General features: G+C 35.8%; 1 protein-coding gene across 3 annotated transcripts in view; it reads left to right on the forward strand.

Annotated features, from left to right (window-relative positions):
• Rttn (rotatin) overlaps positions 1-22,547 on the forward strand; it is a 125,987-nt gene that overhangs the window by 58,602 nt on the left and 44,838 nt on the right. For all 3 annotated transcript variants that reach the window (XM_005065388.4, XM_040757815.1, XM_040757817.1), the window contains 7 exons: positions 1,939-2,093; positions 8,259-8,478; positions 11,551-11,679; positions 12,304-12,414; positions 14,382-14,540; positions 16,091-16,162; positions 20,320-20,509. In XM_005065388.4, the coding sequence (XP_005065445.2) occupies positions 1,939-2,093; positions 8,259-8,478; positions 11,551-11,679; positions 12,304-12,414; positions 14,382-14,540; positions 16,091-16,162; positions 20,320-20,509 (1,036 nt within the window). The remainder of the gene's footprint in view (positions 1-1,938; positions 2,094-8,258; positions 8,479-11,550; positions 11,680-12,303; positions 12,415-14,381; positions 14,541-16,090; positions 16,163-20,319; positions 20,510-22,547) is intronic.

The raw sequence follows: 22,547 nt of genomic DNA on the forward strand, positions 1-22,547 counted from the left end.
AGAGGTCACCAGTGACAAAATGAAGGCTCAAGCAGGTAGTTTAAAATGAGGATAGAATACCAATATGAAAAGACAAAAGCTCGAGGTATGAGAGATTAAGCGTTTGCGATCAGAAGACAGCAGAACCATCCTCCTGCTCCCTCTTGTGTTGTAGAAACGATGCTGCTAAAGGTCACTGGATTTGAGAGTTAGCGTGTGCATTGAAGATACAGGAGAAAAGTTCCAGCAGTTGGCAAGCAGAAGCAGCTTGCTAATAGGATTGAGTTTGGGGGACAATCTTACTTTTACATAAATACCTACTTAATATTGGTTTGGCAATCAACCAATAATTTCTGTTTAAGTTTTACTTGTACATCATAAATTTTTCCTGGTTATTAAGTATAGACATTTGAGAATCCTCGTATGAAAAGATTGTTCATATCACCACTATTTATGGGAGTCAGTTGACATATAAATGTGTGCCCTGATTCTTTTACTCATGGGAGAAAAATGGATTTGTCAGCTATATTTTAGGTAATTTTAATGGTCCCACGGTTTTTTTGTTTTTTGTTTTTTGTTTTTTTGCTCAAGATAAAATAAAAAGCTTGAAAAAAAAAAAAGCACTGCTTAGGTATAAAGCATAGTAATGTAAATCAGAACCAAGACAGCCCTCCCCAAGTCTTTCCCAGAGTTTCCACTGATACTACTTTTAGATTTACCGACCTGATTGATGCATTCTCAAAATATTTTGTAATATAAATGATTTGAAGATTTTCACTAGATGCAATGCAGGCATTTTTAAGTCGAGTTCTTTACATTAGGAGTTTAATAAGAGCAGTAGCTACATTTAGATTTGATGAGTTTGCATGTTATCGTATGTAGTGGTGATGTGATACTGCACTAAGCATGGGGTTTTAACTAGCTTTGGAGTGAGATGCCTCCTCTCTGCATTTGTAGCATTGACCCTCTTTTTCTGTTGGATCACCTGTTTGTAAGACCGATGTGAAAACAGATCTTCTAGTTACAGAAAGTTAAATGAAATCTTGGCTTTTCCCTCTTTAGCATGGTCTTTGTGACACCAAAATAATACATGTATGTCTAGCTATGCTGCTGTCTAGCAACTTACGATGTTTTCTACTCTCAGTATTCTTAGAAATAATCCTTTTAAATACCTTCAACTGTAGTTTTTTAGTTGGTAAACAGGACAAATTTTACAAAGTAGAAGTTTGATTCATTTCTTAACCTGATCATATTGTCAAATACTGTAGCAGTAATAACCCTCAACATTGACTTATACATTGTAGGACTTTTTAGGTCCTCCTTAGTCTTATAGATTTCTCCCCTCACCTGCTAAGGGTAATATGGAAAGTTTAAAACTATTACAATGGTTTGGTTTGTCTTAGTAATTTCTTGGCTTACAATTTTTATGAGTTATAATCAGAGGTATGCACACTCTTGGTAGCAGTTGAGGGAAGCTGTAAATCACTGAGTATCCATATGTAGTGTTGAGAGTCATTGGGGTTCAGGAACAGTTAGCCATCAAAATGAGGTATAAAGAAAAATGGTAATCAATAAGTAAGGCCAATGTTTGAATCATGGATCTTTCATTTAATATCAGTTTTGTGCAAAACACATGATAATAATTTGCTTTGTATTTCTAGTCACAGAGACAAAGAGGAGAGTCTGGAGCTAACTGTGCTTCCTTTCCAGATCCCATTCTTTTTGATTTTGTTCTCATTTTTCCCCCCTCAGTTCTTTGTAATGGATGCACTTTCTTCTTGTTGACAGAATCCATTAAGACCATGCTGAATTTAGAATGTCTTTATGAAAGCAGTTAAAGCCTAGGCCTGTGAATTTTACTAGTTTACTAGTTACTAATAACAGAGCAACAAAAAACTTAAAGGAAGCAACACATATCAATCAGAGAATAAGTATATTTTAAAAAATGTTTGTTTTTAGAATCCAAGCCCACTGTTAGACCTGCTGGTTCTGACAGAGTCACAAGCACGAGAAGAAACAGATCACGTCCGGACTGCAGTCAGACAGCAGCTGCAGAAAGAATTGATCGCTCTTCTCAATTCCTTGTTGCTGGTTTTCATGACAGTCACAGACAGGTACCATTTGTGTTGTTTGCCATTTGGGTTCATTAATATAAAACATACTTTTCTTTCTTTCTTGACTTCTTAGTTCTTTAAATCTGTTTGTGTTTCTGGCAGAGCCTGGTTCTAATGTTTTGATCTTCTTTAATATACTAGACATGTATGTATATGTGTTAGAGGAAAAATAAAATGACTTTCTTCTGTTCTCACACCATGGTCAGCATAGAGGACTTGTGACTCTTAGAAGTTGCTTTTCTCATTACCAGGAGATGAATAGTTCTTTACCGGTAAATAACACTTGGGTTTATCTGAGTTTAATATGACACATTCTACTTGGAAATTCCATCTGTCCTACAGTTTTAAGGCTTAGTCTCAAGAATGTCCTCATCACTCTCACCTTCTGATGCTCTTTGCCAGGTCCAATTGTTCTGCCTGTGTTATGGCAGACCAGTTGTTACCCAGAGTACTGGTAGTCCACTGTAGGGGTTGATAAGTTCACATGAGTGGCTCATAGACTTTGGGGATACACTTACTTACGTTTGCTGATTTATTAAAAGGTTGTGATAGAGCATATGGATAGAAGGATATACAAGGGATACTGGAGGAGTGCAATTTACATGCCTTCTTTGGGAGCCTCACTCTTCAGGAACCATCCCACATCCAGCTATTCACAAGCTCTCTAAACCTAAACCTTTGGGTTTTTCTGGAGAATTGATATGTATGATTGCTAATGATTAGGCAGGAAACCCAGGAAGGCAAATGTGTTACAATATTCTTAGCTTTTGTGAGGAAGTGTTCCTCCCTGCATGGCATGAGACTTAAATCTTTAGAAAGAGGAGTCTTAGTGATCTATGATTTACTCTCAGGCAAGGATAGGTCAGAAAATGTCTGCATTGATTTTGATGTTTCCACTGTGTTATCTAGGCTAGTCTGAAACTCCCTGGGCTCAACAATACTCTTCCACAGCTTCCCAAACAGCAGTGATTTTTTTTTTCTGTGTCTCCAAGATGGAAAATAATGGGAAGATTAACATTTCTATCACTTGGAGAAGAGAAATACTAGTTTCTTTTACTGTGGTAGAAGTTTGTGTGTTCTAACTAAGGAAATTTGCCCAAGTGTAACATGAATGTTTCTGGAACCCAGCCCTTTGGAGCTCACAAATAAGCACACAAAGACTTATATAAATTATAAAGCTGTTGGCTGTTGGCTGTGGTTTCTTATTGGCTAGATCTGACTTAATTGTTAACCCATAACTACTAATCCATGTATTTTCATGTGGTCTTGGCTTACCAGACCTGTAACTCCTTTGCCTGCTACATAATGATGGCTGGCTCAGCATCTCTGTGGAGAAGAGAAGAGAGCGATTTCCTGTTTGTCCCTGCTTATATACTGATTCTGCCCATCTAGACCACTATGATTAGCTAATGGCAGTTTCTGCCCAGCTATGTCACTCCTGGGATCTCATGATGACTCCTCTCTGCCTATACTTCCCAGAATCCTCCTTGTCTCCTAATCCTATCATCCTGCCTGGCCAATCAGTGTTTTATTCATCAACCAATAAGACAAACATATACACCCAAGTTTTGTACATGCTATTGTAACTTGAGTAAGTTCATCATGTGAATCTATTAGAAGACAGTGTTTCCATATAGTCATATACTACTGGTTCTTTCTCTCAATGATCCCTTGGGAGAAGGGGATGCAGTATATGTTTCTATTTGGAGTGCACATTCTGCAGTTAGTTATCTGCATCTTGGTCGTAGATTTCTGTGTTAATTGCCACTTACTGCAAATAGAGGCTTCTTAGATGGAGGTTGAGAGATAACATTGCATTAATCTATTGGTATAATAAGTCTTTGGGTGTCAGTTTAATACTATGTTCATTTAGCAGAATAATAGTAATAGGTTTTCCACTAGGACTTATGGCCTGGCTAGCCATAGGTTCTTGTTCCAATAATGGTACCAGATACAGGTTTCATCTTGCTGAGCAGGACTTAAATTCAGCAAAGTGCCAGGTTGCAAAATTAGCACACATAAATCAGTAGTCTTTCTATATACAAATTACAAACATACTTAGGAAGAGATCAGGGTAACAAGACTATTCATAATAGTCTCAAAAAGTTACTTTGGAATAAATCTAACCAAGCAAGTGAAAGACTTATTCAATTAAAGATACTAAATAGGAAGAATATATCAGAAGATAAATCCATGCTCTTGGATTGACAAGATTCATATTGTGAAAGTGGACATGTTACCATACCAAAAGCAATATACAGATTCAATGCTATTCCATCAAAATTCCAAAGCAGTTCTTCAAAGAAATTAGTAACAGCATGTTACTGGCACAAAAAGCATCACTGATCAATAGAATAGCATTGAGGACCTATATATAAATTCATGCATACTTCTAGCCAACTGATTTTTGATAAACAGTACACACTGAAGAAAAGAAAAAAACGTAGCATCTTTAACAACTATTACTGGTTAAACTGGATCTTCATTTCTTGCTCTATACAAAACTCAACTCAAAATAGATCTAGGTCCTCAACATAGACCTAATAGACTGTATCTAATAGAGGAGAAAGTAGGAAACATGTTAATTGGCAAAAGAAAGGACGTTTTGAATGAGATCTTGATAGTGCAGGCATTAAGGCCAGTGATTAGTAAATGGGATCTCTGAAACTCAAAGGGTTCTGTTCAGCAAAGGACACCATGATTTGGGTAAAGAGTAGCCTACAGAATGGGGGGGGGGCATCTCTACATGCTATGCCTCTGTCAAAGGTTAATACCTAGAATATAAAGAATTCATAAAACTAATCATCAAGGAAATAACCCAATTTAAACATGGCATGGAACTAAAGAGAATTCTCAGTAAAAGAAACAGTTTGAAAAATGTTCAGCATTCTTAGCAATCATGAAAATGCAAATTTATTGTCTGAAAATTTCACACATTGTATATTGGTGACACTCACCACCCTCCTCCAGTTCCCACTCCCTCCCTGGGGTGTGGTTGACTACCAGGTTACTATACCATTAAGGAAAACTGACTCTGCCTCTTTTAAAGTTAGCCATTCTGACAGCGATAAGATGTAATCTCAATGTATTTAATGTATTTTGATTTAAATTTCTATGATGACTAAGGATGTTGAATGTTTTTTTATGTTTTTATTGACTACCTGTATTTCATTTGAAACTTGTGTTTTCATTTTAATTGTCCATTTATGATTGATCTTTCTTTTTTTTTTTTTTTTTTTTTTTTTTTTTGGTTTTTCGAGACAGGGTTTCTCTGTGGCTTTGGAGTATGTCCTGGCACTCACTCTTGTAGACCAGGCTGGTCTCTAACTCACAGAGATCCACCTGCCTCTGCCTCCAGAGTGCTGGGATTAAAGGCATGCACCACCAACACCCAGCTATTGATTGATCTTTTTGGTTTAATTTTTAGGCTTTGTTTTAGCTTCTTTATATAGTGTAGAAATTGTCCCCTGCTGTATGAATGTTTGGAAAGCCTTCTTCTGTTCTGTAGGCTGTCTCTTCATATTATATTGATTTTTTTTTCTGAGCAGAAGTGTTTTAATTTGAATCAGTTCCATCTGTAAATTTTTGCTCTTATTTACTGAGCAGATGATCTACTTTGAAATTACATTTCAGTGCAGTCTTTAGGGTTGAAATATTTCTCCGGTGTTTTCCTTTAGCAGTTTCAAAGTTTCAGCTCTAACATTTAAGATACTCAATCCATTTTTAATAGATTTGTATTGTATGAAGTGACAAAGCTGAATCTAGTTTCATTCCTCTGATGTGGGAATCTAGTATTCTTAGCCCTTATTAAGAGCCCTGTCCTTCCCATTAGGGTTTGGTCCCTTTGTCAAGAGTAACTTGGTGTAACTGTTTGGGCTTTTTTCCTACAACTTCTACTCCATTGATCCACACATCTGTTTTTACAACAATATGATGGTGGGTTTTTTGTTTGTTTTGGTTTTTGCTTTGGAACTATGCATAGTTGGAAGTCAAATACCGTGTCACTATACTTTTTGTTTAAAGAATTGCTTTAGATATTTTATGTTTATGTATGAATTTTTGAAGGTTTTTAAATTATGTCTGTGAAAAGTGTCATTAAAATTTTCATGGAGGTTGCTAGTCTTTACTCCTCTTTTATAGTTTCTTTATTTCTAAGATTATCTTATTTGCTGGCCTGTAAGTATTTTTTTGATTTTCTTTGCCTCGTTGGTTGTATCAGAATTTCTTTTTTAAAATATACATTATTGGCTGGCCAGTGGTGGCACACGCCTTTAACCCCAACACTCAAGAGGCAGAGGCAAGCAATCTGAGTTTGGGGTCAGCTTGGTCTACAGAGTGAATTCCAGGGCAGCCAGGGATACATAGGGAAACTTTGTCTTGAAAAACCAAAATAAAGACATAAATAAATGAAATATAATATTTATTATCATAATAAAATATTGATGGTTTTTAACATCTTTTGTCCTCTGTCCATTTATTGATTGCTTTGTGGTTGAGTCGTCCGCAGAAGAGTCTCACATCTCTAGTTTTCCTTTTGAGCTTTTGCTAGTATTTTGTTTGTTTGTTTGTTTGTTTTGTTTTTCAGGACTGGGTTTCTCTATGTAGCTTTGGAGCCTGTCCTAGCATTTACCAGGCTGGCCTCGAACTCACAGAGTTCCATCTGCCTCTGCCTCCGGGAGTGCTGGAATTAAAAGCTTGTGCCACCACCGCCCAGCTCCTTTTGAGCTTTTAATCTGACGCATATTTTACGCAAGTTCTTACCCATTTTTATCAGATAGCAGCAAGAACAACTGTTGCCTAAATGTATTTCTCTCTTTTCCTAAGTGAATCTTCAAAGTATATTTATTTTTTAAGTGCAGTGGGATAAGTTTATGCTGACAAGTGTAGCAATAAAGACAGTTGAAGGAATTCGAGCAAGCGTGAATGAAGGCCATGCAGTCACTTAACACAGGCCTGAATGTCTGTATATAGTCCTTTAGAGTCAGTCACCACATGAAAAGCTTTCATCAGCTTCAGAAAGGGAGCAAGGAGATATCTAGTCACGGATGCACACTTATTGTTATTTTATATAAAATTAGTACTACAGAGGCATTGGCAAGTAAGTTTCAAAATAGCACATGTTGGAGTTAGTTAGCAAAGAGCACATCTAGCATAAAGTATGAGTTTACTTCCCCCCCCTGCAGAAACCAGTTACATTAAATGCAAAAGCCGGTTATATTACAGTGTTACCAAAACAATTCTTATTTGAAAGTATCAGTTTAAGTGTACAATGGACCTTTAATAAAAGAATTGTGCATGAGAACCCTTCATGTTAAATTATTAGTTATGCCATGGGCTTTAACCATGATAGCAATAAAAAGCATCTAGGAAAAAGGAAAGTATATAAGGTGATTTTAAAGGCGGAATAAGCACAAATATGTTTTAGGAAGATAAAATAAACCTTGCTCAAGGCAAATTTGGTTCTCATTGGAGAAAGACAGTGAATATTCTATTGCTAGTCTCTGGGGTAGTCTCTGGGAACCACCCAGCGTGGTGGTAATGTGGGAAGTAAGAGGAGGAGGGAAGAGGGGTTTTGAGTGTTAAGATAGTAGGAACACTTTAAATAGGACTAGATTGATTTGTGGTCGACTTTGTGAGGTTGTGAACTAAGTAACTTTTGGCTCCAGTGTTGCTGTGCTTCTAAAACGTTCTTAAGAGTCTGCCAGTGGAAGGCACATGAAATAATGATCTTAGAAGACATATCTGTTGTCAGTTTTAGAGTCAGTAGTTTTGGAAAAATTTCAGGTTTTGTTTAGTAGTTTGTTATATAAGGTTTTTTTTAATCTAAGAATTATATTTCTGAATCCATGCCTAGGCACTGAATTTTAGGAATTTGTTCTTTAGTAGAAAATGTTCTGTTTATGTTATATTTTGCTTATATGTTTAGATTTTTAGGGGAAGAGGTAAATTTTAATTAAATGAAAACAGTTTCATGACAGTGATTGAAGTGTACTATCGGTACTTTTTCTGAGTCCCATGAAAAATCTTTTTTCAGAAGGAATGTTTTTCTACAATCTTGTCTAATTCATTCACTTTTAGTGTAGTGCACCATCAGAAACTTCCTCAATAGCTAAGACAGCCCCCTGAGTCCTCACTGTGTGATTTTCCTCTTTTTTCTGCAAATAGGAAATGCCTGGAACTTTTTTACGTCTTCCAAACACAGCTGTCCCTGAAGCTGCTGCAGTGCCTCAGAGTCACAGATGCTCCTCATTTCTATGGCTTGCCTGCCTTGGAGCGGACCTTAGGAGGGATGGCTCATCTCACTGCTTTCCCTGGGTGGAGTGCGCACTCTCCTTCTTCAAAGCCGCTTGAGATTTGTGGGAAGTATTTGTCCGGTCTCCTGGAGGTAAGCTAGAATGACAGCTCTAACACCTAGATACTGTTTACTGATCCTTTTTAAAATTTTATTTCCATGCCAGGAACAATACAGTTTATATTGTTACATTTAAGGTAGATTATAGTACGGTTTACACCTAACTTTTATTTTGAAGAAAAGCTAAGGCTTATCCTAAGTCTCTTTATGGAAGTCATTTGTTTTTTATCACTTATTCCATTTAGTCTGCTAGTGGTTTATTTTCACTTCTCTGGGCATTGGGGCATTATCTCACCCGTGATAATGTTTGTTAGTGTTATAAAGGAATGAACCATCATATTTGATCATCTCTGTAGTGCTCACCCCTTTGATTTTTACCTATACGAAGAATACACTTATAAAAAGTGTACGATTTACCAATGTGATTTCTGTCCTCTCCAACCCCACCCCCAAGCTTGAGTAAGCAGTTTGGTGTCTTAGTAGACTAGAAGCATGCCCTTAATTATATTCCATAATCATCATTTCTCTCAAAGTATTCTAGTCTGATGTAATTAAGTTAACTGAGATATGGTTGTGCAAAGTTTTCCGAGGACAGCTTTGCTGTGGGTACTGGCAGCCTTGCATGGGTGCATATGCCTAGCTGATGGAAGTCTTAGCAGAATTTTCTGAGATTAATCTGGGATTTGAAAGCCTAGGAGTCTCCAGGGAATTGTCAGGAGGTTGATTCTCATTTTCACCATCACTGGTGGGAACTTCTAAGCTTAATTTTTTTTAATCGCTAGATATATTTTGTTTTACTTTTATGATTTCAATCTTTTTTGTTTATTAGGATTTTATACAATGTATTTTGATCCTGTTTGCTCTTTCTTCAAACTTCTTCCCCCTTCTCTATCCAACCTACTTTTTGCCCTCTGTTTTTAAACTGATGTGCTAAAAAACACACATCCATGTTAAGGATTTTGATAATCTTACATTTTGAGTAGTATTTCTGCTTTTATTTTTTATTTCTTTTGCATTGTGAATTTCTGTTATGTGGCTACTCACTCAAAACAGCTTTTCAGCAAAGACTTTTTGGCAGTTCCCATCTTTTATGGCTAGCTACCTCTACATGGAATTCAAGGTCTGTCTTGCTTCCCTCCTTTCTCTAATAAGCCCTTCCTCTTTCTCATAGCTGTGTGGTAAATATTGTTTACTGTTCTGTAGACGACCATTTACTTATAAAAGTTTACATATGCCACTGTTATTCAGTACATCATCTTTTCAGTGCACTGTATTTTCTTTGTTTTAAATTGAAACTGTTGGTTTATGAGAATTGTCTTTGAACCATTTCCAGTCCTCAGTAGCTATCTGGATGCTTACTTAGCACAATGATTGTTATTTATAGTTGTTTTTTTCCCCTAAAACCATATTCAGGTTTTTAAGAAAGACTGCAAAGTGCTAGATTGTTTTTTCTATAGTACTATAAAATTCAATACAAATTTTACTGTATCCTCCTTAATAAAATACAGTTTTTCTTAATTATATGCTTCAAAAAAGGTATTCTGTAAGCTTTCACATTAACTGCTCCATGTTATAAGGTGTTTGTGATCAGAAATATAAGATTATTTTATGCAAGTATATTAGCTAAAGAATTGGTCATAATAGTTTTTTTTTAAAAGTGTCACTTATGGATATAAAATATAATTTAACCTGCAGGTGCCTAATTTACAGTAATAATGGTTAATAAATACTGATTTGGAATAAACAGGTGTTGGTTTAATGTTTCAATGAAAATAAGGAGAAAAACATGTATGTCTATATTCACTCAAAGGAAGTTAATGCCAAAAAGTCACTTTTGTTATAAATTATAGCTGAGTTACACTTATTCTAGAATTTTTCTGCTTAGTTCATTTGGTGAATGGGTCTCTTATTGTATACTGTCTAAACTCATTAAGGAGAAAGTAAAGCTTATGTAACTAGATGTAGCAAGACTCATTGTTGGTTCTGCTGATTTGATTAATGGTTCCTCTGTAACCGAAGCCAGTTCCTTTTTGAAAGAACCATACTCCCAATATCAAATCTTACTGATATTTGACTCTTGCAGAATATGTAACATATTTGTAATGTGTGTTATACATGTGATTTCCTTTGCTGCATGAGGTGAAGAAATGGAACAAACCAACCAACAAACAAAACCCAGAACCCTGAAAGAGACCCCAGGTGAGGTAGAATGGTCCATGTGGAGGTTTACCGTGAACAGAGCAGTGAGCCTTAACTAGCTCTTGCAGTTGTGCTGGCGAAAAACTTACAGAAGAATTTTCCTTCAAATGTGTGGGACCTAAACACAGCATCCTTTAAAAAATATCAACTGTTTGATACTTTTTGTTTGACAGAACTTTTCAATTTTAAGTTGATAATCTATCGAGTTACTTTTTGCAATCACTTTGCAGTGGGTTGCCAAGCCCCTGTATGGAACAATGTGTGCTCCGTACGGAAAGGCTCCAGAACAATTCCACATAGTTGAGAGAGTTCTCTAAGTCAGGCATCAAGACTTTTCTGGTGCAGTTGCGTACTGAACAGTGTCTCTTCAAAGAAAAATACTGTGTTGTTCCTATTGGAGAATGTCGGAGCTCTTTGAGTTGTGGGAAAGAAACAAAATGAGGACCAGTTTTTGAAATAATAAGCACATTCTCAAATGAGCAGTAGAAATTTAAGATCACTTGGAAGTAAAGAAAATTTCTATTTGCATTTAACAAAGTTTAGCATAACCCTAGTAGTCAATGAGTTGTAGAGCTAGTAATTTTGCATATACTTTTCAACTACACATTTAGAAATTTTGATTAAAAATGCTTGCAGCATTTAAAATATGTTTGTATTGTAAATCTAAAAGATGTTCTAGGAAGGTACTAAATAAACATTCTTTGAACAAATTCCAAAGTTGAAACATTTTAAAACATTTTTTAACTATGGTAAAATTTGCCGCTGTTGTCACTGTTAAATGAACTAACCAGACTACTATAAATTTATGTGGCTAATGTTTGATTAGCTAAGTTAGGAGAAAGATACTTATTGCTATATACCCTTAAGAGGAAAGCCACTGTAAAATTTCCTGCGTTTGCTTTCTAGGTCATTACTTCGTTTTATGTGGAGCGTGGAGGAAATGCTATGTCCTTCATGGGCAAAGGTGTCACGAAGAGCACAGTTCTTTGCTTGCTTCATTTGTCCCATGAGATGATGGCCCAGGCACCAAGCTCGGTAAGAAAAACACAAGCTGCGGTCATCTGAACTGTTGCTTGAAAAGGAATGTGCTGTGTCTAGTACATTTTAAGCCTATGGGCTTGCTACATGAAAATGTTGTTTTTGACTTACTTGTTATTAAGACAAGAATTATTTACTAGGGGGTGGGTCTGGAGATGACTCAGTGGTGAAGATTGCTTGCTGCCTTTCTAGAGGAGCTGCGTTTGAGTCTCAGCACCCACAATAAGTGACTCACAACTACCTATAACTCCAGCTCCAGGGGATACAAGGCTCTTGTCTAACCTCTGCAGGCAACTGTACACATGTGCCATATACACACAAAACAAACAAAAGAAAATCTTTAAGACAGTAATTATTTGGGATTACAACATTTCTTGGAAGTTCTATGTGTCTGAATTTATCAAAAGTTTATTTTTGTTGAAATCATTAACTAGAAAATGACATTTTTTGGCTAAATCATGGGAGAAAAGCCTCTGTTTAAAAATTGTTTTAAAGGAAGCCAAGATTTTTATTTGCTTTATCTTGGCCAAAAATACATCCTTACTTTTTGATCTTCAAACTTTAGAGTTATTTTAAGTTCTCTAAACTTACTTGAAATGCTGTCCTTGGTTTTCATTCTAGGAGTGGATGCCACTTTGGTTTTTGCCTTTGGGTAGTCACAGTGAAGAACATGCTGCTACTCAGCAAGGGTTGGCCTGGCTAATCCCTTTATGGGTTGATCGAGACCCGGAGGTCAGTATAGAGGAATACCAAATTTGTTATGTCTAGACTGAGAAGCAACTGAAACAAAACGCATATACTTAAGTGATAGTGTGGGTTATTGTAATTGATACAGCTTATTTTTTATTTAGCGTCTGTTTTCCCTCAGGCTGCCACAATGAAACACTGTTGACTGGTTTGTTACAGTAAGAGAACTTCTTGCCTTACAGCTTTGTTGACTGAAAGTTCAAGGTCTTTGTACCAGCATAGTCACACTCTGGAAAGGGCTCTTGTTTTCATTGACCTATACCTGTCTTTTTGCAGAATATCTACATGCTTTTCATTGTGTATGTTTCAGGAAGTCACCAGTGTGGTTGGGGGTAAGACCTCATTGTTAAGAGGTCATTTCATTTTAATTATCTTGAGGAAGCTCTATTTCCAAACAGGTCACAGTGGAAATTAAAACTTCCACTGAGATTTTGGGGGTGTAAGTTTTCACCTTAGCTTTCCATTTCTGGTCCATTAAAATCCACATCCTTATCTTTTCAAGTAAGTACATTAATCTCAGTAAATAGATAAAAAGCAAAACACACCCAAACAGAAACAAGAACAGTCTTAACCCACTGTAGCATCAACTTTAAACTCTGAAGTCCAAAGTCTTGTGTGAATGTTATCTAAATCAAGAATAGATGAGAATTCGATTTGTGTATTTCATCCTGAAGAAAGAGTCTGTGGAGGCCATGAAACACAGAAATTACGTTTCCGTATCTGATGGAAGACTAGTCACAGGTTCTAGTCCTGTGTCCCAGTCCTAGCCCCAAAGGAGAAATAGGAACGGAAGACATGAGGCTGCAAAGCAAGTGCATATGCTGGGGAAGCAAGTTCCATCAGCACTAAAGGCCCAGGCTGTTTCTTACCCTCTGGGTTACAGGCTGTGCTGGACGAGTATTCTCGCTCCGAGCTTCGCTGCTCACTGTACAGCCTGACCTCCCTGGCTCCAAGGGCCTGGCCCAGTGGAATTAGAAAGACAGCCATAGCCATAGAAACTGAGGAGAAACAGTCTTGCCTCCATTCCTAAGGTAGGAGGCTCCAACCTAACGGTCTCCGAATTACATTTGGGACCATCATTCTCTTTGAAGAATGATGTCAATTATTGCCTATAGAATCCAACCCCACAATTTTCCAGTCATTCCAGTTCTCTTTCCCATTCCCTGCCATTCACATTGGCATTGTCTTTGCTGATCAGTCTCACCGCCATTCTGGCTCCTGCTAAAATGTCTAAAGACTCACACTCTCCATGGAACAGTGTCACTGAAAATGTATTTTTGGGTCTAAATTCAGAAATGTACCAAACTGTTACTTAAGCATCAGTTATGTTATGACCAGCATTACTGTACCAACTTAAGCTTCTCTGCAATGTTGTTTTCTTAAAACAACTTTTGAGAAAATACTACAAGCCATATAAAGAAATGTAATTCAGCTACATTATTTTGTAATGAAGTATTAAAAATGTTAAAACTATTTGTTTACAAAAGATATTAATAACACGAAAAATAGAACAAACTAATGGGTATATTTTTATGAATGAGGAGTAAATAAAAATCATATGATCAAGATTCCTCTGCTTTTCCTTACAAAACCTTGTAAATTATAATTGCTTTAGTGCTTACTTATAGCATTATATTAACCTCAAGTGACAATTGATTATAGTCTACTTTTTTTTTCAGGTTATTGGTTTTTTCCAACCCTGATGCAGGATTTCTGTAAAGCCAATTCACAGACATGTAGGACACCCTTTGGGATCTTTAGTATGTAGGAATGGGAAGCCAGTGTCATATTCAGAGATATGTAAAATGCTTTCTCTGAGTGTCGTTTAGTGTGTAGAAATGTAAAACCAGTGTCGCATCCACACAGTTCTAGCACTTCTTTTGTATCAGAAGGATGACCTCGTGCTAGGAAAGAGTATCCTTGGATTTGATAGCTCTGTCTTTATGTGATAGGTGAGAGTCACTTCCCTGGGATTGGGATCAGCACTGACTACTATTGAAGCTGGCTGTGTGGCATTGGCAAACAGTTGTCAGAATATTTCTGGTGGGCTCTGGGGAACCGTGGTGAACATCCTTCTGGATCAGTCAGAATGCAGTATGGTGCGCCGGGAGGTAAGTCTGTTAGCCTGCCTCTCCCTCCTTTGTGTCACAGTAGTCCATTGTAGTGTCTATAAGCCTCACTTGACTTGCTGTTTAGCAGGGTGGACTGAGCAAAAACCTTCATTTATTTTGCTTACAAAAATTTTAATGAAAAGATTCATTTACAGTAGAAGTTGAAGTCATTTATTCCAACAGAATTAAGGCAGATATTTAAATAGTCGCATTAAATATTTATTTTGCATATGTGTTCATGCATATGCAGATATGTTTGTGCATTCACATGCTCTGCTTGGAGGTCAGAGGATGGCTTACCAGAGCTGGTCCTCATCTTCTGTCGTGTGGGTTCTGGCAATAGAATTCAGCCTTGGCAGCAAGTGCCTTGATCAGATGAGCCAACTTGCTGATACATTTTAATGGGAACTTTTATATCACACATTGAAAAGTAATTCAAGAAAAGTTGTTTTTACTCAACATTTATAGGTCTGTAGTGTTTGTAAACCTTTAATAATAATAAAGAATTTCCAAAATAACATTTTGCAGTATATGTCAATAATATTTGAGAAGAAAATAAACACCAATTTAATTTGTTTTCAAAGTTATTTACTTATTTATGTAATTTATTAGTGCACATGCGTGCCTGTGAAAGCCAGAGAACAAATTTCCAGAGTCAGTTCTCTTGCCATCTTTCGGGTTCTAGGGATAATACTTGGGTCACCAGTTCTACCCACAGCTGTCTCTGCCCATTGAGCCATCTTGTCAGCTCCAATTGGTGGTTTCTTTTTATTTCTGCTTCTGTCAAAGTGATAATTCATACCAATAGCTTTAAAACTGACAAGCAAATAGTTCTCAGAGGTTTCTAAAGAAATCAGCAGTTCCTGGCCCACCACTAACCAATACTCAATGGCAAACAGATAAAACCAGTTTTCTTGTTAGTTGCTGTCATAATTTCAAGGGGTAATTTTTACATTTATGGATTTTTTGGTTCATTAATATTAAACTTTTAAAATTGATTTCCAGTGTAGATGGATGGAGGTTTTACTCTTTGAATTTCCCTAATTCTTGTTACTCTCTCAGTAGAATTAAAGCATAATCTTTCATTAAGTGAAAATCACTTCTTCTATTTGTATACTTACTTCATTCTGTCACCCTGTATTATGATGGATAAAGCTGGACATTTGTGCTTTAAGAGGATTTTGCATGAGAGAGGAGGAAATTGAGGAAGGAGAAGGCAGATGTTTGCTATGTGTGTGTAACCCTACAAAGGAATGTGGAAAATGTTATTTGTATTTCTTAAATGCTTCTAGAATGTTTGATAATAATCATTTTTGTATGAAAGTAAATTTTGCAATGGTAAAAAATACATTTTCTAATGAACTGTTCCACAGTCTGCTCATCACCTACTTCAGTCACCAGCTAATAAGAAGTGTGGTGGATGAGACCTTGTGAGGGTCTTTTTAGTGTGTAACTGACAGCTGCACCTCTGTTATTTAATTACAGCACGTGCTTATTTCAGAGACGACAACAAGATGGCAGTGTTGACGTTTTGTGCTTTTAATTTTCAGGCTGCATTTATTCTTCAGAATCTCCTTGTAATTCCGATGCCTTCAGAAGTTATAAAGGATTATACTTGGCAGGTGGGTATAAACATTTATTAATTTAGCGATTATTTTACATTAAGTGGTTTTAAATTTTCAGCATATGTATGCAGCTATCCATTTGTGTCTGTGGATTTCATGTTTGTATATTTAATCAACCAGGAGTCAAAAATATTCAAGAAAAAGTAATTGTGCTGGACAATGGTAGAATTTTTCTCTTATCATTCTTCTTTCACAGTAGTGAATGACAACCACATACAGTAACATTCAGGCATTGTGACTTAGAGAGCTTTTAAGTTACACACAGGATGTGCGTAGATAACACACAATGTCACCTGGTTTATATAAGGGATTTCTCTGTCTACAGACTTCCGTATTTGTGAGAGTCTAAAAACCAGTCTATTATTGATAGCAAAGTTTGGCTAAACTTTATTACTTAAAAAACTGTATGTATGGCAGCAAGTACTTCTTAATTAGAAGGTAGAAATTGTCTGATTCTTTTTCACATTTGAGCATCTCCTGAGCTAGAGAAATGACCCCACAAAGGTGAAAGGAGAGAATTGCCTGTTAACATGGTCCTCTGACCTCCATATACATGCTCTGTCACATGCATGACCCCTGCCACACACACTAGATTTACTTATATTTGTGTGTGACTGTTTTGCCTTCATGGATGTGTCTGAACTATATGCATGCCCAGTGCCTCCAAAGGTAAGAAGAGGGTGACATGCCTGGGAGCTGGAGTTACAGATGGTTATGAGCCAGAACTACATTATGAGCCAGGGTTCAGTGAATCAAATTCTGATCTTCTTTAAGAGTGAAAAGTGCTCTTAATCACTGAATCATCTCTCCAGCCTCCAATAAAACATTTCATTCATATCTATCATCTGTCTGTCTGCTTGTCTGTCTGTCTGTCATCTACCTACATATCTATTGTCTGTCCATCCATCATCCATCCATCCATCCATCCAATCATCTATCTATTATGTAGACCAGGTTAACCTCAAAGTCAACAGAGACTTGCCATCCTCTGCCTCCCAGAGCTGGGATTAAAGGCATGTTACCATACCCAGCTTGATAAAACTGGTATAAAAATAATTGTGAAAAAAAAAAACAACCCTCTTTTCTGTAGTGGTTAATCCTCTCAGGGTTAGTAATACTTAGCATGAAATATGCTAGGTGCTTTTCTAGAAGCTTCATGTGTATTAACTTTCATAATTGTTGGTGCCATGTACTATTTTCCTCATTGTATAATTTAGAAGTTTTAGCACAAAGGACTGAAAAGCTTGATAAGCCACATATTTAGTCAATGGTACATATTTGTGTGAGTACAGAGTCTCTTTCTTGTTCACATCATTAAACTGGTTCTATAGTTTAATAATAAATGAAATTGGTTATATTTACAAATGCAATTGTATTAAATTTCTTTTTCTTTTCCTGAGTTAGTGTACAGATGGGACCTTGATTTACCTCTTTTTCTCTATATTAGGTTTTTTAAAAATAGTGAATACCAAGTAACTAAATAGTTAACAATTAAGTAGATAAGTTGGAAAATATGAAAGTGCTGTCATTGTAGCCATAAGATGTTTTTTTTATCATTTTAATTTTCTCATCTTATGATTTCATGTTTATAATGATGTTATACTGTATAGGTTATAACTATAATTAATATATTTTATATAATAATGTTATAATTTCTAATTTCTAAAGAATCCCAGGATCTTCTATAAATCTGTTTATTTTTAAATTTCCATCAGAATATACTAATTGTTACTGAATAAAGCTGAGCTTTGGAAAAACAGGTTTCAGTATGTCTATTGATACATGATCCAGTTGGCATTAATCTCTTGGGTTGTTTACTTCATCAGTCTTTACCAAGACAAATTTGTGGTGCTGGTGCTATAAGTCATCTCTAGTCGTGTGTGTGTGTGTGTGTGTGTGTGTGTGTGTCTGTGTCTGTGTCTGTCTATGTGTGACGAAGGTGATGTGTGTGTGTGTGTCCCCATGTCCGTGTCCATGTGCATTTACCACAGTGTGTGTTGAGAGGTCAGAAGACAACTTTGTGAAATCTGTTTTCTTTTTCCTCTTTTATGGAGTTCAGGGATGGAACTCAGGTCATTAGGCTTGTACAGCAGGTACTTTTACCCTCTGCATCATCTTGCTGTCCCTTAAATGTAGTTTTAAAAAAAAAAGAACAACACAAAGATTGGAAGCAAAAAAAAAAAAAATTAGTAACAAGTATAGTCTTCTCTGAAAGACATTATTTTTTTTATGTTTTTATCATTAAATTGGGTTCATATTACTTTTTTTGCATTGCCTCATTTCTTACCACTAAATTTTATCTTCATACAGACTGTTTGCTTCTGAAGTTTAGGACCATGGCTTATTATTATTTCTTTCTATTTTCTTTTCTTATGGCTCTGGGGATTGAACCCGACACCTTGCTTATGGTCGGCAGCAAGTGCTCTATCACTATAGGTTTTATATTTTGAAAAATGTTCTCCCAGTTTCCACTGAAGAATGGATTGGCATTGGTTTATCCTTTCTGACTTAGTGTGCAAAGTATTCATCTTATATTCTTGGTTTTATGTATGTGAAGTCTTTGTTTTGTATCATAATATTCCACTCTTTTTGTATGGATACAGATGGATTGATCTTAAAAAGGAAGAACAGATAAACAGTATATTTAATAGCATATTTCCCCTGGCTTCCAGTGGACACCCACAACTTATGTTGGGGCTAGGGAACCAGTCTCCTGCTGGTTATAAGAACTCAGCTCTTATTATAATAATCTTTGCATATTATAGCTCTTTCATATTTGGGGGATATCTTTTAATAATGATGTTTATGAAGGTTCATCTTTATTGACATGCATCATCAAGGCTGCCTCTCTCAGGGAGAGAAAGCAGAATCAGTGTTAAAGTGCTAGAAAAAAATTGTATTGTTGTTCCCAGCCAACCATTGTCCATCCAAAAGGCCTTTGATGAGGTAAAAACTCAATAGATCTAACTTTTGTGAAGAGCACTAAATAGTTGTTTTTGTTGGGTTCGTGATTTATATAATTTATATTTCTTTACCTGTTCTCAGTAAATACTTATGAATTTATGACTCTAGCTGTGATACAGGAGGCAATTACATAGACATTATTCATAAAATGAATTAAATGATTTTACATGATTGGTATATTGCAAAGTAAAATTAATCATCCCTAGGAAATATAGAAATATAGAAAAATAGTTTTATGTAACTTTAACAATTTTCTTTGATTGACTTCGTTGTTAAGTAGCCAGAGTGAAGTTGGAATTAACCTTGAGAGCTGTTTTGTTTGTGTTCATTTGTTTTTACTGCGAGGGAACAGACACAAAGCTTCCTGTATGTTAGATAAGTGCTTTATTGCTGAGCCACACTCCCTAACCTGCCTTAACAAAACCACAGTTTTCATTTAGGTTGGTAATTTTTGATGAGTGACAAAGGAATTGCCTTGGGATGTTTTGGAGTTGTTGCATGTCTCTTGTCTTTATTGTGTTGTATACGTTTATGTATACTATAACTTGCTTAAAACTCTTTGTAGTGGTGACAGTGAAGGTTTACTATTCAATTTTTTGACAAATAATTTGGTAAAGTCATGCCTTAAAGGACCACATTGGGGTGGTAGGAAAGCATTTGTCTAGCATGGGTGATTGACAGTATAATTTATAATAAATAAGGAATCACATTGCTTATCACTGACCTTGATAAGTAAGCATGGCTTCCTGATCCTGTTCTATTGTTCTGCTTTACCTGCTTCTTCTAGGCTTCTACATTTTAGTTGATTATTTTTGCTGACTCATTGATTAAGTAAAAACATTTTTAAATACCATTACTTAGATTATGTTTTTTCAGGTATTTATAATACTTGTTTTACTGTTGTGTGTCGGTGTAAAGATAGTGTTGTTTTTATGCTCAAGTGTGTAATTAGTTGGTTGAGAATGATCATTTCATAGAAACATTTTAATGAATTGTCCCTTTAGGAGGTAGATTTGATCAACCTTCTTCCAGGGGCCAGTAAAGTGAAGTACTTGTTTATTCTAGTCTTAGCAGCCATAACTAGGGTGGACAGTGGTAGGATCTGGGTCACCTTTGCCTTAGTGAGATGCAGTAGACCTTTTTGAAGAAATGGTTTGTTAAATCAGTGCCTTTTCTCTGTTTCTGCACAGGGCCCCTGTGTCCATGATGAGGATTCTGGCATGTCACTTGTAGGAAAACCTGCCCTCCAGGCCCTTTTGTATCATTGCCATTTCTATGAACATTTGAGTCAGATGGTGAAACACTGTTATCTAGGAAGATATACCTTTGATTTGAATTTTTCTGCTTTTCCTGAAACTACAGAATGCAGTGATTTAAATGGTAAGTATAATACCTTTAGTATTATTATTTGTTTTTTTTTTACAAAGTATAGCTTCTTTTAAATGATGTTGAGGAGCCAGGTAAACAATTTAGTTGCTAAGAAACACAGGCGAGAGGACTGGGATTAGAACCTTCAACACCTAAAGACGTGCAATGTGTACACAGTGGTCTGGAGCACTCAGAGCAAGCTGGCTGATTAGACCGGTCAGACTGACAAGCTCTGTGTTCATGGAGAGATCTTACCTTAATGTATAAAGTGTGGAAAGCAACTGCAGAAGACATGTGCCGTCAACCTCTGACCTCCTTCCTTAGGTGCATACAAGTGAAATATATATAAGCATGTACACCACCTACAAATGTAAAAATGACATTAAAGAACATTTGGAAAATAATAAAAAGTACACAGGAAAAAAATTATCTCCAGTCCTACAATCGAGAGAATATCCTTAATATGTTTTATTTCTTACTACTGTTTTCCACTATTTGATGTTTGTCTTGTGTGCCTTTTTAGTCTGTTTTTCTAAACATTGCCCAAACATTATTCTGTGTTATAAATTCTTCATGGAAGTCATGTTTGACATCTTATTAAAATTTTATAAGTTATTTTATACCCTTCAGTAAAGTTTTATAGGTTTTTTCTCCAGTAAAATCTTAAACTTTTTTGGAACATTCATTCCTTGGCACTCTACCAGTTTTTTTCCTGCAACCTTTCTTATGAATGAGATCTTTTCTAACTAAATCTTCTAACTTATTTGGTAATGGTCTTAAAAATTCTGTTTTTTGGTATGAACTCAGTAGAATTTTTGCTGAAGTATTTTTACTTCTCTTGATAAATGTATTTAGGTTTTCTACGTATTATATATTAATACATAAATACTAAGTAGATCTCATAAATAAATATCCATTTAACATAAATTTCTTTAATTTTGAAATTAATATGTTTCAGAATCTTTTGTTTGTTTATTTTAGCTGACCATTTTAATCCTTATTGTGTTAAAGTCAACCAATAAGAAACACATAATGTTACTGAGAATATGAAAAACTCTGTGATGAAAGTTACAAGACAGTGAAAAGGAAAATGTCAACTCTTTTGATGCAATAAAGCATTATTTTGATTTAATGAATAAGACAAATCGTTAACTCTTGCTTATTAAACTTTTCATTGTGTGCTAACCTCCAAAATAAATAATATTGTTCAAAGAATTTCATCATAGAGTAGGTGAGATTTAACTGAGAGGGTCTTTCCATAGAGTTGCGGCATTGTATCTTCTCAGAAAGGACTTTTCTCAGAATGCATTTTAGATTAGGCATGGGGACTAGGCATACATCAGTAGGCTACTATACAATCATCTAAAGAAAATAAAGTTGCTGTCAGTTAGTAACTTCTTTCTTTTTTTTAAGGCCTTTTTTTTTTAAGTTAGAAACAAGCTTTTTTCACATGTCAATCCCAGATCCCTCTCCCTCTTCTCCTCTCCCGCCCTCCCCACCAAGCCCCCCAGTTCCCTACCCAATCTCCACTCCGATCCCCAAGGAGAGTGAGGCCCTCCATGGGGGATCTCCAGAGTCTGTCATTTCATCCAGGGCAAGACCTAGGCCCTCCCACAAGAGTCCAGGCTAAGAGAGCATCCCTCATTGTGGGATGGGCACTCAAAGTGTATTTTTTGCCAGGGATAAATACTACCCAAGGCCCCATTTTTCAGAATCTTAACACAGGAAAGATTCAATGAAAGTACAAAAGCCCTCAAATATATGAATTTTATTCACCATTTAATGAGTGTATATGTGTATATACTTATACATAAAATTTGTTTATATATTTATATATTTTATATATATATAGAGGATTATATATGTATATATATAAATATGAAGAGCAAACCGAAAGCATGAAATTCCATTACTTTTATTTACTTAAATGTAATTTATAAATTATAATTCACATTTTATTACTTAAATTATAAATTATAATTCACATTTCCATTCCCTTCTTAGGGGGAATTGAAAGTAACATTTAATGAAGCTTGAACTTTGTAAATAA

Source organism: Mesocricetus auratus, unplaced genomic scaffold (genome assembly GCF_017639785.1).
Source record: "Mesocricetus auratus isolate SY011 unplaced genomic scaffold, BCM_Maur_2.0 Super-Scaffold_100015, whole genome shotgun sequence".
NCBI classification, from domain to species: Eukaryota; Metazoa; Chordata; class Mammalia; order Rodentia; family Cricetidae; genus Mesocricetus; species Mesocricetus auratus.